Source organism: Sabethes cyaneus, chromosome 1, assembly GCF_943734655.1.
Source record: "Sabethes cyaneus chromosome 1, idSabCyanKW18_F2, whole genome shotgun sequence".
Classification (NCBI taxonomy): domain Eukaryota; kingdom Metazoa; phylum Arthropoda; class Insecta; order Diptera; family Culicidae; genus Sabethes; species Sabethes cyaneus.
In genome coordinates this window covers 126623757-126647854 of record NC_071353.1, presented here as the reverse complement: position 1 = coordinate 126647854, position 24098 = coordinate 126623757, and the positions used below count along the sequence as shown (strand labels likewise).

Genomic DNA, 24098 nt, shown 5'->3' with positions numbered 1-24098 from the left:
ATGATACAGCAAAACTTTGTTCAGAAAAATTGTAGATTAGAACTAGTTCTACAAATGTCCCATACATAACATTGTTATATTTGACTCGGCTCAGACGGTACTGTCAAATGAACCAAAATTGAGTCAAAGTGATCGAACCATCCCTGATAGGCACCTTAGGACCTTAGGCACCTTAGGTGATGGGTGCATAGTTAAGGAGTTGACTTGTTTGACTTCGGATATTTCATTAACAGCAACTACACCATTCTCTGTAATTGTTTTCCAGTATTTATGTAAGACTCCCGCGAAAACTCTTCGTCAGCTCAGCGTGATTTTGGTCTACTAGCTCGGTAGATAGGCGACTATTTTCCTGTTCGAATAATGTATATCCTTTTGTTTTGATTCATATATATCTGCCTGTGATTTTGCGTGAGTATTTCTTGGGTCTCTCGATAGCTACATCAATTATTTATTTCGTACGTCTTTCCCAGAGCGGAACAGTCTCTCCTGAATGCATGAAGGTGAGGCAATGTTCCGAATATCGTTTGCGTATAAAATTAAACTAAAGCATGCGAAGCAGTTGATCGTCAGGTGTAATTTTGTACAACTATTATAATGAATTCAATTAAACTAACATACAAGAAAACAGTGAATTTGGTCATTGGTCAAATGCAACTAATGCTCGCGGTGCTCTACAAAATGCGTACTTTCCGTAGATAGATGATTTAATTTGACGTCGCCGTTGTCGTCGTCGTAGAAAAGACCAGCTTCCTACAGTAGCTGGCAGCACCGTGGTTTCTCTCGTTTCGGCTGCTGTACGGTCTCACTATTCTTTCTCTTGCGGTTTGCGATGTCCCGGATCAAGTCATAGAATATCTGTGCTCGACGTTAACAATTTGATTACAAAATTGCATCATCGCCGCCCAGCGCCAAACATGCCAAAAATTAGAAGAGATTTTAACTCCTAAATTAAATGTGTTGTAAATTAAGAGATGGGATAGAAATGAACGAAAAAAGTTCAACTTGCTGTGCAAAACACTAGACCAACTTTGCTGGAATAGAGCGAGTTACTGTAGCGCTAGTTTCGCGAACAAATACAAAAAAAATACAAAAGAAAAAATAAGGCATTAAAATAATAAAGCAACGGTACAACAGATACAATGCCAACAAAAACAGGACAAATGTATGAAAACACAAGCGCGACAGCAAAATATGTACACCAATATTCGACCTATATTAGACGGTTTTATTCTCTTTTTCTTGCGCATTGGTTTGAATGATGTATCCTCCTGACCTTAGCATTATTTTTTAACAAATAATTAGCAATAATTTGCAGTCGCGACTGCCTTATTTTACGGATACCTTCTATTCGCACTGTCTTATTCAGTAATCTGTTTTGTTTCAGTATAATGATACATAGTTTAAACTTAATAAAAAGTATAATAAAATCGAGAATTTTCACCGAATGTTGTATGTGTGTACGTGTATGTATATAAGTGTAAGTGTTTGTTCTGCTGGTATTTTTCATTGGGGGCTTCTCTATATCAGTGTACACTTGATTTTCCTTCGTTTAGATTTATCTTTGGCGCGTCCATTTGTTGTCTTGGAATCTTCCGTTTTTCGTGAGCGTATTTCGCGCATCAAATCGAAGAACACCTGTGGATCGGGAAGAGAATAGAAAAAAGATGCGAAAGCGAAAAGGGATAGCTTGTAGCGACCACTTGTTATGCGGCAACAAGGGAATTAATACGAAATCTCTATTAATTCTGTAAACCAAGCAATTAATTATTATCAACTGAGGTTCCGGTACTAATTTTCAACAAAATTATATACATTTATTTGGAAATGGTGTTATATGGCAACTAATGAAGGGAACTTATTTTACCAAATCAAATTAAAAAAAACTATACGCTAATTTATTTATATTGACGCGAAATCTGTTTTGTTTCTGGCAAAAAATACACAAAAACTTGAACCCACACTAGACTAGAGTACGAAAGCAATTATAAACCAATCAACAGAAGGGAACAATCACACAAGCGGTCAATTACATAATCTAAGCGCCTACCTTATCAACGTTTTCCCGTGTCTTCGCCGACGTTTCGACGTATGGCACACCCCACTGCTGAGCTCTGGCCTGACACTCGGCCAGTGGCACTTTCCGTTTGTCGTTCAGGTCGCACTTGTTGCCGACCAGGAGGAACGGAATATTTTCATCGTTTTTCACACGCAATATTTGCTCCCTAAAAGAAACAGAGCAGCATGTATCAATTGTCCGCCGATAGCACTAAAAAATTGATCAACCAAAGCCACCTACCGGAATTCCTGCGTTGCCTGAAAACTATCGTCCTCAGTAATCGAAAATACGCACAGGAACCCTTCACCGCTGCGGAAGTAGTTGTCGCGAATGGCCGCATAATCCTCCTGACCCGCCGTGTCTAGAATATCAATTTGTACCTCCTCGCCGTCTAGAACAACCTGTAGAAGTTCAAAATCCACTCTATTAGTTTTCTTATATACAACATACTCCTTAAATTGAATAAAAATGGAAAATAAACCACAAAAAGTGAGAAGCCAATTCAACGAAACAAATATTTGATATTGTGTTTCGTCGTTTCTTTCCGTTTCGTCGTCCTCTGCTAACCCGAGGCGACCGAACGAGCAGCAAATCGTTGGATTCTTTTTTTTTGCCAATTAGCAAGGTGATGAGAGTTGATGTAGAAATGAGGTGAGCAAATCAGTGCAATCTGTAAAATTTCATCCGAATCGAAAATTAAAGACGCGGGTAATCGATGGCATGTGTGATCAATTGACGAAGTTGAAGGTGAAGTGTTACGTCTTATGTTCAGTTCAATCGATCATTGCGGTCTGTGGAGAGGAGGTGGAAAGGAGCATACACGATATGAAAAAGGTGATTGATATGATCGAATCATTTCCAACTTGATTATTCTAATTTAGACTGATAATTGAGGTAATGTAGCGTATAGTTGCGGTTTGTCAATCAGGGTAAATTAAGCACTATCGATCATTTTGATGCTTATTCCGTTTACTTTCGAGTTAGAACACGTGGGTCAAGACATAGTTAATAATATAAATAATAAATTTCATAATACCTATAGCTTAGTATTTTTGAACCACAAATCAAAGAACTTGTTCTTCTAGTGGAAAGCTGCACCAGTGCGTTACTTTTGACAATTGGGATTAAGAAACGGCTGATAAATGACTGGATTACGCGTACCATCAGTGCCAGGCGAACTTTTAGGCATAAAATAGGGCCCGTAGTGGTCCCAGCCTCTTATCCAGCAACTCCTATCCCTATCTCGTCGTGGTACCAGACGGAATACGAGCAACCTTAGCGGAGGGACTTATGGAACGCTGTGTTTTACCAAATATACCCAAGACGTCAGATATGTCTGCGAGACTACGCATCGCAGCCCTTGCATGGCGGCATGCTTAAAAATTTCATACTACGAACAATATAGGAAACTAGCTAATTGTCTGATCTCACTCGGGTCCTCTTTGTCACTCAGTCATTTGTACATTGTTTTTGTACCGAAAACTCTCATAATGCAAGAAACATAACCCTTTTTGTATTTGAATATGTCTACTCCCTTAGTTAGTTCCTCTCACGTTGTCCCCCAACCACTTGTAAATTTGTCTTCTTCGCGCTAATCTCTACAAATCGACAAAAAGCCTTTTTTACGTTTTTGAACCTTCCCCTTTTTAATGGCCACCCTATTCCCCCTTTCAGAAATAAAACAACTTGTACAACTGCTATCGTTCCAGATGCAAGAGAAACGCACCCCTTTACCCATTTGAGCCTTTCTCTACCCTTGTAAGAGACCGTACCATTTTTTGTCAAGCCCCCGACATAAAAGAATCATGCCAAAAACCATGTGTTTGACAAACGACGTTTGATGAAAAACAGTCCAGAAGTTCCGGAGCTGTGGCGGAACATTCAGCATCTTTGGCTCGAGCAGCACGTTCCTCACAATCATGTGGAAGAGTTGTGCCTTAAAGGGCGGCGAAACATTCATTCATATTTAGGTTCCTCGTCCCCCTACATGTCGGCTCTTTCCCAGTCAACTCCCCCTTCTATCACGTAGCTCAACGAAAATCGCTATAATGGAAACGAAACAAAGGGTTATTTACGATATATTCCTCCATGCCATGCAAAAGAAACGCAACCCCTTTTACTCTCTCCCTCCTTGTTAGGAATTCTCTTCTTTTCTCAGTGCTGATTCCCTACTGGCAAAGAACATCAGACATTTCGGAGTTATGGCTTCCCCCCTGTTATCTACCCCCTGAGTTCTGATTTCCTTAAATCAAGGAACATGTGTGCCAAGTTTGATGAAGAACCGTCCAGGTGTTTCGCAGTTATGACCTCCACTCTTTTTATGAACCCCCACCCCCTCCTCTTTTTGTCAACCCTGCAGTGCTGATTCCCTTATATCAAGGGATATGTGTGCCAAGTTTGGTGGAGATCGGTCAAGGCGTTCTGAAGTTATGATGGAACCTACAAACATACAAACATACTCACGCTCACTTTCATATATATAGAGATAGAGATAGATGAAAGATGAACTACAACGGAATAATCGTTATGGATCTAAGCGAACTAGGTGACAACGAATATAGAAACTTGGTACTTGGAATGTCAAGACTCTACTTCAACCGACACGCGCGGCGTCATAGTAAGAAAACAGCAAAAGATGAATGTCGAGGTTGCAGCCATGCAAAAAGCGCAATGGACTAAGACGGGAGAACGCGAATTTCGAGCAATGGACTCTGTTGCGGACACGACATTCAAGTTGGCGGCAATACTCTGGAGTCGCATTCGTATTCCATGAAAATCAAATGAAACGTACCATCGCGTGGAGTTTAATGACCGTCTATGCATATTGGAGAGGGCGAATTTTTGAACTACAACCTGATAAATATGTATCGTGAACGAAGGTAATTCTGATTAGCTCTTAATTTCCTAATTCACTTAACTAAAGAAGACGTTTGACGACGACGAAATTGAATCAAAAACCACAGTTAGTGAGAATCCTCATGAACAAAGCTTGCCTTTGAACTATTATTTTGATTGGATGTGGCCCCGTCAACCTTGGACGAGGTTGAAAAAGCTGAAAAACGACAAAGCAACTCGAAATGCCGCCATCGTTTACGATCTTTGGCAGTCGGAAGCGAAAGGCTGCATTGTGCAATCTATCTAAAAGTATGCACTGAGAAGGAACTACCTACGAACTGGTTGGAATGGCCACCGATTCGATTGCAACAATTATCGGGACATTAAAAGGTACCCCACATCAAATTGCATCACGGAAAAGAGGCAGCAGAAAATTATCCATTAAGTATTTTCTCTTGGCAATTTTTGTAGAAGTAGTTTAGAGTGTATTGTTTCAGGGTGGCAACTGGATACGAAAAACCAAATTGCCTGGATTTCATATTGCGATATAATTTTAACTAAAAATGTGTTTCGATCATTGATATTTGAATTGTTTATCAATCAACGAGGTATTGAGAAAATTTTCCCCACCTACTCTATTTCCCTAGGCGAATTCTTCAATCACTTTCTCTTATTCTGCCGACCAGCAAATTACACTTCTCCCGTGAGTTCCTCATCTGTTCTTTTTCCCGCGCAAGTTTATTCGCAAACGCAGGCGCAAGCGGAGTTTTAGTGCCCATTGCGGCTAGCTCTCGAACCCGTCGTGGTGCTTTTCCTGCCAGCCACGCAGAAATGTTCGTATGTTTAATTTTCGTTCTTCGAGCCATAAGCCATGCAAAAAAGCAGTTTAATTGAGATAATTTTTAATCTCGCTTTACCACTGGCGGCTGTTCTACTTTCCGACCAACGCGGCTTATTTCACTTTGCATGGATTGATCAGGATTTACTCTTCCGGGTCCAAGACAGAGCCAAAAATTCGTAACGTGGAAGGTAGGGTCGCTACACCCGCATTTCGGTTACAACTTGTTACAACAGTATGGCAAGTTTATGTACTGCCGTGAGTCAGTGGAATTTCTCCAACATTTTTCTCGAAAACCGAATTTCGCTGCGGTGCCACTAGCATTTACTTCGATGTTCTGCGAATTGTGTCCGTCCTGAAACTTCAATGTCATTCGATGTCATCCGACTTGACTAACGCCAAACGAAACGCGCAAAGTGAGTGGAAACTAAATTTGTTATATCACTTCACTTGCCTCGCAGAATAAAACCCTTTGCAAAAAACTGAGCTAATTATCGATAACCCAATCTATCGCTTGTGTGCCGTACTTCTTTATCTATTTCTAAGTGTTCTTGACTACTCAATGAATCGATCATTGGGGTTGTTAGAAAAATTCCCTGATTTTGTTAAAAATTCCCTGATTATTCCAGGTTTTTCCAGGTAATTTCAAATTCCCTGACAATTCCAGGTTTTCCAGGTTTTTCCAGATAGTTGCCACCCTGTGTTTACACTGTATTTTTATTACTGTAAGTTTTTTGAAAATATGGAAAAATGGCGTCACCTGAAAAGCAACGTCGCAAAATGGTTTTGCGCAAGCACCTAGAAAATCCTCAACTCTCTCATCGGGACATTGGAAAACAGCTCGGAATCATGCAGTCAACGGTGAGTCTTGTGATTAAACGTTACTATGAAACTCTGAGCATCGTACGGAAGGAGAAATACGGCCAGTGTGGAATGTTCTATTAGTGATCAGAATCACAAGTGTTTTGTGAAAGCGTTTAAACAAAAAAGTTGAATCTGTTCAGATTTTCCATTCAGAGAACCAAGGATCGAGAGGAACTGCATACGTACAAAGTGCAGAAGGCTCCAGATCGTGATGAACGGCAAAATACGGCGGGAAAGTCACGGGCCCGGAAACAGTACACCCAGATGTTGACGAAGCCTCATTGTCTCGTCATGGGAGATGAGACTTACGTCAAAGCAGACTTCCGGCAGCTTCCGGGGCTACTGTCGTGCACCATCCAGCACAAGTTTGATAAGGAACTAAGGAAGCAGAAACTTTCAAAGTTTGCCAAGAAATACATGATTTGGCAAGCGATCTGCTCATGTGGCAAAAGCAGTGCGCCGTTCGTGACTACCGTGACTGAAAATGGGCCGATCTACCTCAAGGAGTGTCTACAGAAACATCTGCTTCCTTTGTTGAAGACACACGAGGAACCTACAATCTTATGGCCTAGCCGGATCAAAGGATGTCCTGGAGCGATACGAAGCCACCCCGTTGCCTTCGTATTTAAGGACATGAACGCTCGCTCCCCAACGCATCGGAACTAAGGTCTACCAAAAAACTACAAGGTACACAGCCCTAAGGGTTGTACGAAAGGGTGACGTAGGACTATATCAGATCATTAGATCAAAGACTAATGTAAACTGCATTTCTGGCATATGTATGTTTATAAGAATCTGTTAGTGTGCCATTGTTTAATTGATTTTTTAAAAGAGAAGAGCGAAATATTCAAATTCAATTCTTTATTGAATGCAATAGTCGCTTTGAAAGTACGTTCATAAGTACAGGGAATGCAACCAATGAGGCATAGAGATTTCTTCTAAAAATCACTTGTGTGCATCATAAATGTTGAAATGGTAATGAATGACCAGGCCATTGGTGACATATAACATTAAAGCCAAAGTACGTTCATCATGCGATGACGTGCCATTCGAATGTCCTTCTCTTTTGACATGAATGGCAACAGGTACGTGAGTTAGCTGCGTCGATTCACTGTCTTTCTCCGAGAAGATTTTACTAGTTTACTTTCACAGCTTACCAGCTTGTTACATAGCAGAAAATATGACTCATACGCAAAAATTACTGTTTTATTTGTATGACAGTCCTTATCCTCAAACCATCATAAAATAAATTCATGCCTACAATAATCCCCCTATGCCAAATTTGGATTCATTAGCTTGATTGGTTCTCGAGTTCTAAGGAAATTTGTGTTTCATTTGTATGGGAGCCCCCTCCCCCCTTTTAGAAGAAGGGGTCTCAGTACACCGTAGAAAAAAATCTTACCTCCAAAGACCCCCACATGTCAAATTTGGTTCCATTTGCTTGATTAGTTCTAAAGTTATGAGGAAATTTGAATTTCATTGTATGGGAGCCCCCCCCCCTCTGAGAAAGGAAAAGAGTCTCAATACACCATAGAAAAAAATCCTGCCTTCCGAAACCTCCACATGCCAAATTTGGTTCAATTTGCTTGATTAGTTCTCGAGTTTTGAGGAAATTTGTCTTTCATTTGTATAGGAGCCCCCCCTCTTACGCCCTCCCTTACGGGGGTCTCTAACCCCCCCATAAAATTGCTGGTCATTTTATCTATCCAACGACATATAAATTGTTAAGTTTTGTATAGTAGCTTAGTAGTTATTAGCATTTGAAATCTTTCATTCAAACGTTACACTTCTATTTTCATTTTCACAAAGTGCTACCCAGTCCCAGTATAGTAAACAAAGACGTAGTCCTACGTCAAAATACTGGATCATTATAAAGCAGGACTACGGAAGCATCCCAAAGAGGTTCAATTTGAGGAAGACATGAAGAAAAAGTGCGTTTCCGTACAGAGGAAGCTGGAGCCAGATATTGCACAGAACCTTATGAGTGGAGTTAAGCGCAAGGTGCGAGCATACGGTTATGGTGTTCAAGTTGAATAAAATAAATGTGCCAAAAGCTTACTAACAGGTTGTATTTTATTTTTTTAAGTGTCTTTCTCGTGATGCAATTTGATTTCAGGGGATTTTTTTTAAACAAATGAAAGGGGTCCCAATGGGAAACCCCCTCTCATCTTTTCTCTGTGAGCTTTTCATGGCGAGCATAGAGAATAAATGTAATGACAGTAGTATGCCGTTCTTAGATGTTTAGATATTGTCTACCCCAGTAGGAACAACCAAATCAAAAATAGATTGGGGTCTACTAAAGATAAAATTGAATTATTAAACAGAGCAGGGGTTTACAAAATTGCTTGTAGCCACTGTGAAAAAGTTTACATTGGACAAACTAAAAGGAACTTGGGTATTCGTTTTAAGGAACACACGGTTGAAGTTACCAAGGCTAACAAAGACGCAGGAAAAACTTTTCATTTTAAGTCCAAAATAGCGGAACATATTTTCGAGAATATCCATCCACTAACAACTGAAAACATCCATCTTCTCCGCCCAATCATTGTACCGTGGAAGTTGGATGTTGCTGAGAGTCTGGCAATATATAAACAAGAATCTTCCTCGCTTCTTAACAATAACGGAGGAAACAATTTTACATGGCTCTTCATTCCAAATCTAGCACGACATGGGACGGATCACCTTTTTATAGAATCCGCCGATTCGTCTAGGAAAACTTTTCAATTTTTAATTTTCAATTTTGAATTGCTGAATGAGTTTGGGTACTCATTCTGGCATTCTTAAAAATTACCCACTTTTCTTAATATATATCGATGCTTCTTCAATCAGATCGTGAATGCACTGAAGAAGGCTGTATGTAACAATCGAAATACGTATCTGCGGATTTGTTACGAGAGTGGATGGTTAGTTTAGCTATGTTATAGTTATAGTGTAATTATAGTGTAATGAAATTTTGTAATTATTCTTAAGGTGAACATTGTGTAGCATAATTTTAGTAGAATAAAACGGAAAACCTTCCTAACTTAACTTGTATTCGAGATTCTGCTAACACGCTCAACGTAATAACTTTTAATAAGTGTTCTAATTTTAAATTTTGCACAGATTTTTAATTTACATTTGTTTAAAAAAACAGAAATTTGAAATGCTATATTATTTACTTCAGGCTAACCGCGTACAGTTTGAGTTTAAGTTCCGGTTTGAGGAACGCAGAATTACTTAAAATGATCGTATTAGTTTGAAACTTTTCGACATCGAGGTTAATAAAAACTAATAAATAATTAAATAGTGAACATCGGTACGTCGATTGCAAAACTAACCTTTTTCCTGTAGCTATCTGCCTTGGTCGGTTCATAGTCCTCCACAAATTCATCGTACATGAATTGCAGTGTGAGCGCCGATTTGCCGACGCCACCGCTACCGACCATAATGACCTTGTGCAGTGCCGGTCCCGCCGTTGGTTTCTTAGACATTTTGTCGAGTATTTACTTCTTTTTCTTCTTCTTCTTCTTCTTCGGGCTGTCACGATGGTTATTAATACTTCGCAGCCGGAAACTGGTCAATTAATCACTGATATCACACTGGTATGGCGTCACTGCATGCGATTCACTCTGATATGGGCTTACCGATTGGTATGGGTGATGTCTTCCCAGTTCTAATGCGAGAGCGGGTTGCTGAGAATGATTGAGGTATTATTGTGATCTATCTTGCTGCTACTGCTGAACAATTCGTATGTACAGGCTAACCGCTTCTTCACTATTCACAACTGCATCGAATCATAAGACATCTACCATGAACACTGAGGCTGCAAATATATCTCTTATCTCTAACAGCACTTCTACGGTAGCTTGATAATCACACAAATACTAGCAACGAGACACATCTACCGCCGGATTCCGTCCGTCCTTTCCATAAATTATGTTTTAATTTTCCGCCGATTGGTTTGTTTATTTTTTAATTTCTTTCGTTTATTTTTTCGCTTCTTGTGACGAGCTACCACAGCTGGTGCAGCTTGTCCAAATACGGGTGCCGCGGTATCATCATCGACGACCCATTTTAAGGTGCAAGTGCAAATCCGTACGTTGTTGTACCTGTGATTGTGGGAAACGCTAACGTTTGGCGTCAAATGTTATTCCGGAACAGGTCAACGGTGAATCTGGAACAAAGATTGAAAATTTTCAGTTAGAATTTTATCAAAAAGAAACAGAGAATCACACGAGTTTCACAGCATATTAGGGTTTAAATGAAACGTGTAGATCATTTAAGATATGAAAAGTGACACAACAAGGAAGGTTCATACATTGAAAAATAATCTCGTCTTTTGAACAACCCACCGGAACGGAAGGAAAATTTCACGCTTTAAACATAACATATTTCCATTCCACCCGCAAAATGCAAAATCGAGCTCACGGCACGCAACTTGGAGGCGTGTTTGTTGCCCGTGGATGTACACTCCCCGCAAGAAGAGCGCAATGTGTGCCAATCCAGCCAGCCGGCCAACCAGCCATCCATCGCATCCATCTGGTGCAGCTGGTTTGCGAACTGCGCGCTCGCTCATCGTCGGATATATGTTTGTGAAAACTATCACGACTTTAATTTACGATACACTTTGGGACGTTTTGTTTGTGTTACTATGGAGAAAAACCGGTTCGTTTTGCGTATGTCTGACGAAGCATGAATCCATCCCGGTATCCGATTAACGTTCTACGATGGAATGCGGGAGTTGAATGAGGTTAAATATAGGACCAATTTGAGTTAACCCCGAATAGAGTTGGCCATCGTAGCTAGAGCGAAAGAAGATGTTAATCAATGCATTAATTAACTTGCTTCAATTGCTCAATGGAAGATGCGACACGATTTCAGCTTTTATTGCTTGTTATTAATGCTGGCTGGGGTGTTGCTACGTCGTTCCTGCGTTGGAAAGGGGGTTAGCATACAGCAGTAATTGTGTGTGTTTGATAAACTTGCAGAAAGGTACAACGTATCATTTTACTAACTGTCTGTAGGTAGTCAATCATCGATATTGATGAGACGACAGCGTCATATACCAATCGGGGATAAACGAGTTACGGTTAACGCTCCAAGACAGTATTTTACAAAAAAATTGTTTAATATGAAACTTTCTTTTTATTTAGTAAGCATCCAAAAAATCCTACAAAAAGTGGCTACAAAACAATAAAAATTTGAAAAAAAAATTGGACAGGTCAAACAGAGGGTCAAAGGTATCAGATTTGAACGAAACACCATCATCATGGGAAATATAACAGAGTTGCCCAGCATATAACAATCCCGAATGGCAAATTCCCCGGGCTAATCGACATATCGGTACTCGATTTCGCAGCCCAATATACGTCATGACCGAATACACTATAGTGAAACATTATTCCCGTCCTACTTTACTCTGTTCTCGGATCGCGTTAATGTTCGATAAGTAAGCACTGCCGTATCGGATCACGATTGTACGTTAAAATAAGTTCCTCTGGATGGCTTTCGTTCTTGGTGAAAAACTTATGAATACTGTACATTTTTAACAGGCGTAGGTGTTATATCAACTCTAGAAATCAACTTTTGTTTGATATTTATGCAATATTCGCATCCACGCGCTATGTTTCCATATACATACTACTACTTTGCTTTGTTTATCCTTGGCATTTAAAAATTAGAGTTAGTTCGTGTCTCCATTAATTTAGCCATTGCCATAAAGTGTAAACTATTTAGGCTTGGGTTGCTCGGAAAGTATTGCCCACGCTCATGCATTGGTGTGGATGTGGAAAGTATTAATCGAAGTTAGAAATTGATGAACAAGATATTGTTTTAAACTTTTCCAGTTTATTTCCAGCATTTTTTTTGGAGATTTCAACCACCAGATAGCCAGAGAAAATTTGCTTACATTTGCATTAAATATCTACGGTGTTTGATGCACAAGTAATGAAGATTTGAAATTAACGTTTGAGCCCTACACTGTACGATAATTTTATAAAAATCTCATCAACAACAATAGGTTTGTTTGAAGCCAGAATCAACAAAAGGAGACCGAAATATATAACAAGGCAAGAGTCTATAATTTTCTGCTAAGCTAATGCTCGACTACTGAAAGTTAAAAGTTTTACCACATCTGCCATATTCATCAAACTTGACAGCGTCCGACTTTTTTTGGTCGATACAAAACGCACTTACTATGAGGCACTTCACGCTTTACAAGGTATCAAAATACGCTTGAATCAATTTGGACCTGAAAGGACAGAGACTTTCCGATGGAAAATCCATTGGCGAAAAAGTAGAGTATACTTTGTAATGCGTCTTTCTTATAAACATACCATCCCCTCAATTAAAGTTGGTTCAAAGAAATTGGCAAGGACGTGTCCAAATGTTGACCTTATGCATCAAAATGCATGCAAGCGCCTCTGCTTGCGCGCTTATTCAATCCTTGTTCATTCGATAACAATGGTATCGAACTTGGGATGGCCGGATCTATGTTATGTTGCGCGCTTCCTCAGGTGCCTTACCCATTTCGTATCCAGCCCGAAGTTTCAAAAATTTAATGCAAAAAATATATAAGCGGCATTCCAGCCACAAGGAAAACCGCTTGAGAATGCAGAAACCAATGCATTTATATCGCTGGGTCCAATGGAAGTTAAGCTGTTTAACTTCAAAGCGGCAAGCTTGTTCAAAGCGTTGTCAATTAGATTGGTGAGAGAATCAACGAGATTGGGAACATTGCCTAGTGCAGTAGAAACCGTATCAAAACACTGTAGCATTTGAGCATGGATAGTTGACAAATCAAATTTGACACAGAGTCGGGTTTTGCAGCGCTTGTTGAGCGACATACTCGAGTCTTTTTTTACACGGTTTGTTTTTTTCGATTACTCAAGAACGGTGCAATTTAGGGACCATTTACAAAATACGTGACGAATGCCGGGCCTCTCCCAAACGTATTGAGAAATAAATGAATGGTACCTAAATAGCCCCGTTCTCAATATTCGAAAAAACAAACCGTGTAAAAAAAAGTAGTTGAGTGTAAAGTGGTTTCGCTGTGACAGGGTCTTATACCTGGAAACCTCCTCAAACCTGTTTTGTAGTGGTTTTAAGGCTATATAACGCAGTATTTACTTAAAGCAAATGCGGTTCTATTCTATGGGTATGGTTATTTTGGCCAGCGAAAGTCAATTATTTACTTGCAAAACATGCAAAAAAGTTAAAGCGGCGATTTTCGTGTCATTGTCGTCTAAGGCTGTATCCCAAACGACACTGGTCAAAATGCTTTGGAAACATTCCAGCATTACGGAGCACAATGAGCAATTAATTTGTTACACGATGGCACTACTATAGCAATTGAGAAGCTCGGAGGTAATCAAAGGAAGTGTTGGAGAACTGGAGTTTAGGAACAGATAGCCGTTACCGCGTTGGTACCAATCAATGCCGGGAACGTTACAGTTACCAAAATGACCATACCGTCAGAAGTGAAAGCTGTCGAAGCATCCGTAAGAGGAAAGACTTCCCTGACCCGATTCGATGGAAAATAGACGGCGTACAGGAATAAAAAACAATCGGTATTCTTACAGTCACCCCAACTAGCTCGACAGGAAGCCAATCGTGTTTCAAGGCAGAGAGCTTGAGAGCACGATGAACTGCTATTAAAACGCCGCCGCCTGGTGAGTTACGGCTGCTATACACAATCCGGTCGCAGCAAGAATTCATAGTTCGCCCCGAAGATTCATTTGGAGGAAGTTCCATCGGCTATCTGCAAGAGCTGTAGACGCTTGTCACAGAACAGAAGTGGAAGTTAAAATCCAAACACGTACATGCTACTTTCTGCAGATACTAGCGAACCTGGCAGTGGCGAGTCACTTTTTTCCATGAAAACACCCGAACGCTTACGAATGCACACGAAAGCATATGAAAGCTGCTATGCGAGTGTTCTGGTTACATTGCTGTTATTCGCTTCTGTGCGAAAACCTACCCAAAAGAAAAATAAAAGCGAAAAAGACTCTTTTACCAGTTTTGATCGCCGAATCGTTCGGACTGCCACTTCTGTTCTGTGCGTTTGTGTTAATGCCACTTACATTCTGGTAATACATGTGGATGTTGTGCTGGAGGTCCCACATGCAGGGCTTGAAAAAAGGATCGCAAGTTGAATGTGACTGCCGTGAATGCGAACTTTCCGCATTCAAATTCCGCTTTTTGAACGATCATTTGACTGTTTTTTGAATCCAGTCAATCTGCTGCTTGCACTGCTGCCGTCTTACAATTCATGCGGCATCTCAGTAAAAGCAAACAGTCGATCTGCCGTTTTGCTTTGCGCTTTGAGAAGATAAACTGCAAACTGACTGGAAGCATTCGGTGACGTATTTTTTCGTTTCTCTTTTTGTCTCCAAATCGGCTGCTCACAGTAATAGTTTGTCACCCGGACGTCGGTCCGACGCAAGCAAAATATTCGTTTGTATTGGACGGAGTCCGACCGACTTGTTCCATGCACATGTAGTGGTTGTTTTTTTGTAGTATTGAATCATACCATTGTGCGGTTGCTTTTCGTTAGCGTGGTGACTGCCAGTCATTTGACTGTTTTGCAGCCATTCGCTGCTCCAAACGGTAAAGGCAACTTGATCGAAACGAAAATGTTAAAAAGCTTTAGAGTTTAGAACGCGTTCGTTCTACTGCGAGCAATCGGTGTTTGACTGAGCAAACTGCCAGTTGTGTTATGCATAGCGTTCATATCCCACCACTAAACGGACGGTGTGAACTTGAATGCGCGTTGGTGTGACTGCGGTAGAAAAAAACGATCGGTCGCCATGCCCACATGTTAGTCATGCCCAAATGCCGGTTGGCATTTACCTCGCCGGAGTTTTGGAAGACCCCTCAAACAGAGAACCAGGACAGGGAGGATGGGAACTTCCATGATACCGAGGTCGATGCGTCCCGGTGTGCTATCAAATCCAAATTTAGGTATGGCATCGATCGGGCAGATGTCGGCCTGTTAATCGTTATGTAGCGGCAGATCAATTGGCGAAAGGCGAAAACGTGTAAAGTCTCATCGGTGGGATGGCAGGGCCCAAGATTATGCTTGCAAAGACAAAGAGAGATTTCCAAACCTCCATTCCTCCTGCGTAGGAGCGGGACGGCTGACGAGCGCTGGCGTAAATGGCGGAACTACGGTGGGGGAGTCACGGGTTACCTTAATATGTAAGTCGTTTCGTCCCGGTGTCAAATCGGTAGACTGGCGGTGAAGTTCACAGTCATCAGAGACGGAGCTGTATAGTCGGATATTCGAAGGGTCTGCGAAGGGACCCGAAGTTGTCACAGAAGCAATCGCGCTATGTCGAGTTGTAGGCGGAGAACAAGTTTCAATGTTGGCCCCGTATTCGAAGCATTATTCCGGTTTTGAAAGACGAAATTCATTGCACTTAAGTCTGTATATTTTTAAATCAGTGGAATGATCTTAAACGGTCTTTCACATTGCAGATATTCCTCACAAGCATCAAGCTAAATTCTTCGTGAATTTGGGTCAAGTAAAGCGGAGTTGGATTTTACTGCTTCAGATGTTGGTAATTTGTTACCGCCAGGACGCAGCTTGGAAATCCCGAAGCGCTTATCTCGACGACGTTTCACCGAAGGTTTACCGGTAGCAAAACCAAAGTAAAAGTGGGTTACAACAAAAAGTGAACCGTAGAAGCTGAAAATCAGCAGACAAAATGCATTTAATGCATTTAACGGCATATTATCACTCTTAGCCTATGCAAAAGATCACAGATTCAAGGGAACGTTGTCGAAGAACAACTTAAAAAAAGTCAATTTATTTAATTTCGGATTTCGATTCTGTACACTTTGCCACTGATCCGACGAGCGGGCATCGAAATGAGAGGCACGATTTTTACCAAGGGTAGCCAACTTCTAGGCTTTGCAGATGACTTCGATATCAAGGCCAGGTACTTTGCGACGGCGGAGGCAATCTACGCCAGACTGAAAGCGGAGTCTAGGAGAATTGGGCTAAAAATAAACGCGTCGAAAACCAAATACATGAAAGGAAGAGGCTCCAAAGGAAACAAACGCGCGTCTCCCACCGACAGTAACCGTATACGGCGACGAACCGGAAGTGGTAGAGGAGTTCGTGTATTTGGGATCGTTGGTGACCGCGGACAACAACACTAGTAAGGAGATCCAGCGGCACTTCCAAGCGGGAAATCGGGCCTATTTTGCCCTTCGTAAAACGCTACGATCAGGAAGCATACGCCGCCGCACGAAGCTAACCATGTACAAAATCCTTATTAGACCTGTAGTTCTTTATGGACTTGAGGCCGTGACGCTGCTCACGGAGGACATACGCGCCCTTGCCGTGTTCGAACGGAAAGTGCTGCGGACGATATTTGGCGGCGTACAAACTGAAAGCGGAGAGTGGCGGAGGCGTATGAATCACGAGCCGCAGGCACTACTTGGGGAGACTCCCATCGTACATCTAGCGAAAGTTAGCAGGTGAGCCGGACATGTCGTAAGGATGCCGGACGACAGTGCGACGAAAATAGTCCTCTTCAACAACCCCACCGGCACCAGGAACAGGGGGGCCCAACGTGCACGATGGCTCGACCAGGTCGAAAGCGATTTGCGACTTCTGAGACGACTAGGAAATTGGCGTTGAGTAGCCCAAGACTGAGTTGAATGGAGACGAGTGCTTGAAACAGCACGAGCCACCCCGGCTCTATGTTGAAGGAGAAGAAGAAGAAGAAACTTTGCCACTTATTTTGATACTAGTTTCATAACGATCCGACCACAGGAAGTGGATGAAAAAAACACACACCTAAGTATTTCAGTGCATCACGGTACAAACTCGACGGAACGACCCCATCCTGTAAAATCATGCTAAACAACGTATTGGAATTTTTTTTATATTTTGTTTGAGTTAGTCAACGTGCACTTTTACATCTTAAATTCGTTGATTTTTTCGGTGAAATATAGAAACATATTGTATTTGCCGCGGACGTTTCGACCTACCATTCTTCGGTCATTGACTACGCTTTAACACGTATGTATATTCTCTACCTCGTCATCTATCTAACTCTTTTGTGTTTTGTTAGTATGTATATATTTGAAGCAGCATTTTAAAACTTCTGAGCTTTGAAAAAAAAACATTGATTTTAGGTACGTTTATGACACATAATTGACATACAGTAAAGCTCAGTTTTGAACCTTAGATTAGTATCGATTGAAACAACGCAACCTGAAAAGCATTTAAGTAAAAGGAAAACGAAAAAAACTTTTATTGATTGTTCGTGACAGTTGGGTCGTTTTCCGGTTGGATGTACCACGGTTTCCCGCACTTTTTGTAACGAAAATAAACCGCAACATTTACTTCTACAGGTTCACCAAGGTCCCCCACCAGCCGACGAGACTGAATTTCGCCGGTACCTGCTAATGCAATTACATATTTGCGCAACCTTGATTATGTCATGCCATTCAGCAGTTCGGGGAGCTAGCTGATGGAACGGGAACCTGTGTTTCCGTCCAGCCAGACGACGCCAATAATGCTTCGAATAGTAACCGCGCATACAAGCATGCTACTCACTCACTGTGGCCGCATAGTTAGCTTGCAATCTTACTGGTCACCGATGTCACAGCCAAGGGAAGTAATACCGATTCGAAAACCCTTTGCAGAGCATGGGCGGACAGCAAACAGCTGGACACAAACCGTTAGTGATGGAAACAGTGAACTGGGCCTATTTGCATCATAGCATGTAAAATGGGAATCCTCGCTAGTCACGAACGAATAAGCGCGCGCTACCTTACTGGAATAGCAAATCAATAACTGAGAAGCTATGGGCCAAATACGCTACTACGGAGGGAAATGAAGATTGCAAAATCCGTTATTTGTGTATGTATGGTTTTGGAATCGCAGCCAGCAGTGCGGTCGGTCGGTCGGTCATCGCAAAGCGAACAAGGCATGTTCGGTTCGCGGTCATTAAACGGTCAATGGCCTATCTGTGGCCGCCGGCCGGGCCGGGTCCATTGTGGTCGCGTAACTTATGATGGAACTTCGTGAAGAGCTGCCCGGGGGCAGATGTTTTAACGACGACGAGTGCCAGTACCGGTACCGGGAGGTCGATGATGCTCTCGACACAGCGAGTGTTACATACGACCAAAATGTCGCCGAGGAAGTTTACCCTGCCTGGGTAGTGTGCTGTGCTGCAGGAAAATTAATTTTTAATGTAGGCAGTAAAATCTTACATGCTTATTTTGTGTGTTTTTTTTTCTTTACATATAGGGTGGTAAATCACTCACGAGATCAGCGTTTCAACAGATGCCTTCGGTTTATGTATTATGTATAAATGTAGAAATGAGGTCTTACATCGATATGAATTATGAATCATACAAACCCTCAACAATAAAATTCGCTACGGACTGCGAATTTATCTTAAGGAGTACCTCAGATGATTTTGAGGGACATTTCGAAATCTCTTTTACAGCAGGGTACGATAACTGACAATCTTCACGCAACGATGAAGCAATAAATCTAGCTTTAGTGATGCGAGTTATATTTTATTATTCCGATAAATTTTATAACTTTATTCATATTTTCCTATATAATTATGGGTAGAAGGCTAACAGGTTTGAATGAAAATGATTTAAAATAGAATTATTTGATATAAGGTTTAGGTTTAGGTGTAGCTCAAGAAAGGATTTAGAAAGGATGCAATTTAGACTGTCTCTGAAGTGGCAAGAACAGAGAAAACGGATTTTTCTTAAACACATCAGTGAAGTAAAAATGCAAATATAAGAATAATACTACTCAACGTAACAATGTTACTTGAAATAACATCTCGCTAGATTTTATCATAAATCAAAATACATTTTTTCCGTATCCTGTTGTGAAGACTGAGACCGTGAACGGAGTCCTCACCAAACTGACCAAGACGGATCAGATGTTTACCCTGCCTCACTTACTAGACACATTCCGGGAGTAAAACTTGCAGACCCATAATCGATTTGTAAATATTAAGGCGGCGTACGATTCAGTCAAACGTAATGAGCTATGGCATATAATGCAAGAACAGGGTTTTCCGATGAAACAAGTTACAATGATTCCTGCGACACTGGATGCGTCAAAGTCATGCCTCAGAATAGCGGGTGAGACCTCAGCCGCTTTTGTGACGTTGGATAAACTGAAGCAATAGGATGCACTCTCTAAGCTGCTACCCAGCAAACATTTTGGTCTGTATAACTTAATTCTGAATGAGATAAACGTCAGCATATAAGGTCTCTCAAATCATATATCATGCGCAGAAACGGCATATACATAAACTATATTTAACTTTTTTGTCTATATCATTTAAAACAAGCTGTACTCACCTGGTTTAGAACCAAGAACCACCCGTACCGCAGTATTTGTTCATTACCTTTAAGCTACTGGTACATCAGTACCTCAATGATATTTTTGCACATCTTAAACCGAAGTCATCGTACATGTAAGCAATGAGATCTTATCTGATGCATTGAACATGTAAGTACGAATTTGATTTATTCTCATCCGACATACGAGTTTGTGTCAATTGTGACTGAATTACAGTGTCGTAAATAAGTTTGCATTTGATCGTTAATTTTAATGATAATGCTGACTTCATGGAATGATATGCAGTACCTTTGTTAGCATTCCGTGGTACAGATTGTCTAAATATACATTAGAATACGTTATATGCATATTCATATTTGATTGCATGGAGATAATATTATTAAGCTCAAGTACAAAAATGTTGTCTGTTATTTCAGAAGCTCTTAAAAATAAATTAAAAGTTATTTAAAACATAATGCTGAATATTTAGATGCTATAGGACAGCTCAAAATTGCTTACAACAATAAGCATCAAACATTATTTTATACTGAACCAGTTTAATGCTGAATGTCTTTTTCCAATTCCACTTAATATTTGCATTTCTTCTGAAAAGCCATAAGATGGACTGATATTAAGGCATTTAGATTAGCGGAATGGATCATAATCTAGACGTGCCCAGTTCTGAGAAATACTCTCCTTGGTAAATTTTAAGATTTCCGTTCGTTCACTTACCTATCAGAGAAATGTCTAAAAAATTATGAGTTTCTATTTTTAACATTTTTAATTTTTAAAACATTATGTTACGTGGTTTTAATACGCCAAAAAAACAATCAACTCCTCAAAGAGTGCAAAAAGATCTTTTATTGTCTTGTCAGTATGACATAATCAATCATATGCTTGCTGCTTAATATTTAGGCGGGCTTATTTGAATTATTAACATTTTTAAAATAGTTAAAAAGGTAATTGTAAAAGTTTTTCAAACCAGATAATAGTTTTTTAAATATTCCGCCACAATAAAAATAAGTTCAATTTTAGCAAAAGAAATAAATAGATATTTAAATTTAAAATAAAAGCGAAGAAACCGTTAATTTTTTTTAGTTGACAAATCTGCATTAAGAACGTATCCTTGAAATCTCTCTATTTTGTTGTTTTTGTTGCAAAGAAATAACAACAAATTTGAACGTGTTTTGATGCAAATCATATTTTAATGCACCTAGAATCTCATGATTATCACTGTTTGTATATAAATCTAAAACGATGTCATATAAGACATTTTGCAAAACATAATCCGATGAAAACTGTAATTAAATACGATTACATCTTCATGATAGCCATTGTTGGTAACTAAATCTAAGAAATCGTCATATGCGATATTCGCTAAGCATAACCCGATTATCTTTCGACCTATTTACGATTTTTACTATTAATTCGTATATCAATCATCGTGTGCATTACATACGATGAAATTTACACAATGTGCTTACAACATGTGTACGTTTATACGAGTCCGATGTGATATCCATTGATATAACATTAAATCTCGACATGAATATACGATATCTGGTTTGCTGGGTAATCAACATTGCCTTGGAAGGCGCAATACGAAGATCAAGCGTGGAAAGGAACGGGACTATCATCACGGAATATTACATGCTTCTTAGTTTTGCGGATGACGTCGATATCAACGGAACCAACCGTATAGCAGTGGAAGAGGCCTTTAGGAAGCAGTGACATTGGGACTTTAGGACCATTAGTATCGCTAAAGTACGTGATTACTGGCAGGGAACGTGGGAGTCCAATTGATGTTGGTGCCAAGGTGGAGCTGGGGCACGATTTGAAGTAGTGGAGGAATTCATATAAATTGGTACGCTCGTGACATGTGACAAATTACAGCCGCGAAGTAAAGTGACAAATTACAGCTGCAAATCGGGCTTTCTACGAAGTACAAAGCCCACTGAAGTGCAGTAGTTTACAAATTAGCACAAAACTAGCGCTCTACAGGAGTAATCCTTCCGGTGGCCCTTTTTGGGTATGAATTCGAGCGTAAGATTCTGCTACCTACACGATGGGCTGAGCACGTGGCCAGAATGCCCGATGAAAGAGTAGCCAAAACAAACTTCAGCAGAGAACCAGGGAGAGGCCGTAGACTTCGGGGTAGACCTCGTACCTGATTCGTATTCGAGAGGATTGACCAGGGTCGACAGTACTGGAAAACCATAATTCGTCCGGCACAGAATCGATAACGGACCGTCACTACTAAAGAAGCGGACAGAAGAAATGTGTCTATGTTGGAAGGGGGGCTCTCATGCCAATAAAGCAGAAATTTCTGCATAACTCGAGAACAAATCAAACAAATGGAATCAAATTTGCCATGTGGGAGTTTTTGGAGGCGGGATTTTTGTGTGGAGGTTTGAAACCCCTCCCCCTTGGAAAAGTGGGGATTTCACTCAAATGAAACAGAAATTTATGCATAATTCGAGAACTAATCAAGCAGGATATGAAATGGGGAAGGCAAATGAGGAAGCGTCCAACATAGCTCCAGCCATCCCAAGTCCCTACCTAGCGCCTCCCCGTGGTCTTACCCGGTAAATGCTCTATTGAGTAGCTAAGCTAGGAGATGCGATGCTGGGAGGTTCCCGTACAATCAAGTAAGCGATATTGCTTATAGATCCGCCCAATCCCTTTTGGTCCTTCACGAACAGCATTGACATGAAAGTTAATTTCGATTCTGCAGTAGTTCTACTTGGCCGGCAAAGAGTGAACATGTGCATTCCATAACCTCTGTTCATTAACTCCTATTCCTACCTCCACGAGGTGCCGGCTGGGGTACGCAACCTCGGTTGTCGTATGCTAACAGGAAAGGGGGCACAGTGGCTCCCGCCCACATTAAGATGGCAGCCCCATCAGCGGGATAAGGACCTTAGGTTAACAGCCTACTGTACCAGAACACACAAAAAGTTAATGAAAATGAAAGAAGAAATCTCTCCGGATTATTGGCAACGACCTTTAGCATGAAAACACGGACACGAATCGGAACATGGAATATACTGACCCTTGCCCAGCAGGGCAAGCTGGCTCAACTTGCAAGGGAAGCTAGCCGCCTGAAGCTTGAAATCCTGGGGCTGAGCGAGGTCCGCTGGCCGGGTACTGGCGAACACAGGACATCATCCGGGCAAGTCTTGCTCTACTCTGGCATACGAGGTGAAAATGCTACTCGAGAAAGAGGAGTTGGATTCCTACTGAGCCCAGGGGCACATGCGGCCCTGATGAAGTGGGAACCAATAAATGAGCGAATAATCGTTGCCAGATTTAGAACACGGGTTAGGAACCTTACAGCAATCCAGTGCTATGCGCCAACAGATGCTGCCGACCTGCAGGAGAAAGAGAGCTTTTACAGCCAGCTGAACAGCGTGGTTGAGAAAATCCCGAAGGGGGACATCCAAATTCACATGGGCGACTTCAACGCGAAGATTGGCTCAAACAACGCGGACCTTGAACGCGTCATGGGACGCCATGGCCTAGGAGAGATGAGCGAAAACGGGGAGCTGTTTACAGAATTCTGTGGTAATAACGACATGGTCATTGGTGGATCGCTCTTCCCCCATAGACCAGTACATAAAGTCACGTGGGTTTCCCGCGACGGCCGAACAGAAAACCAAATCGACCACATCTGCATCAGCCGGAAATGGAGAAGGAGCCTTCTTGATGTACGCAACAAACGCAGCGCTGACATTGCATCCGACCATCATCTTGTTATCGCTGAGATACGCCTGCGCGTCGCACGTGTCCAACGACGGGAGGAGAAAGTTGGGTGCCGCTACGACGTCTGCCGATTGAAGAATCCTGAGGTGAAAAGGGCCTTTGTTGAACAACTTGAATCTCGAGCCTCGGAGTTGCCATCTGGTGGAACCGTCGAAGAGCAATGGACCGGCATCAAGAACGCCTTCATCACGACCAGTGATGAAACCCTCGGCAAAGCGCGCAGTGGGCGGAGGGAGTGGATTTCGGATGAAACTTGGAGGAAGATCGACGAGCGGAGAGAGGCGAAAGCCGGCATTGAGCGAGCGCGGACCAGATCGGCTAAGACAGCTGCCCGTCAACGATACGCCGAACTGGAGAGGGCTGTTAAACGTGCTTGTAGGCGGAACAAGAGAGCCTGGACTAACTCCCTAGCCGAACAAGGAGAAACCGCC

The 24098-nt window shown here is 41.4% G+C and overlaps 1 protein-coding gene across 3 annotated transcripts in view; it reads right to left on the bottom strand.

The window, feature by feature from the left end:
• Positions 1 to 252: 252 nt before the first annotated feature.
• Positions 253 to 24098, bottom strand: part of LOC128734025 (ras-related protein Ral-a) — a 55372-nt gene continuing 31526 nt past the window's right edge. Inside the window, exons 2-6 of one of the 3 annotated variants that reach the window (XR_008411961.1) lie at positions 9911 to 10746; positions 2297 to 2457; positions 2048 to 2222; positions 687 to 855; positions 253 to 486 (exon numbers count right to left, since the gene is read on the bottom strand). Coding sequence is in view for 2 of the 3 variants with exons in the window: in XM_053827994.1 (XP_053683969.1) it covers positions 1519 to 1635; positions 2048 to 2222; positions 2297 to 2457; positions 9911 to 10063 (606 nt within the window). In the remaining variant the exon portion in view is untranslated. The other 2 variants (XM_053828003.1, XM_053827994.1) reach the window with 2 other exon arrangements.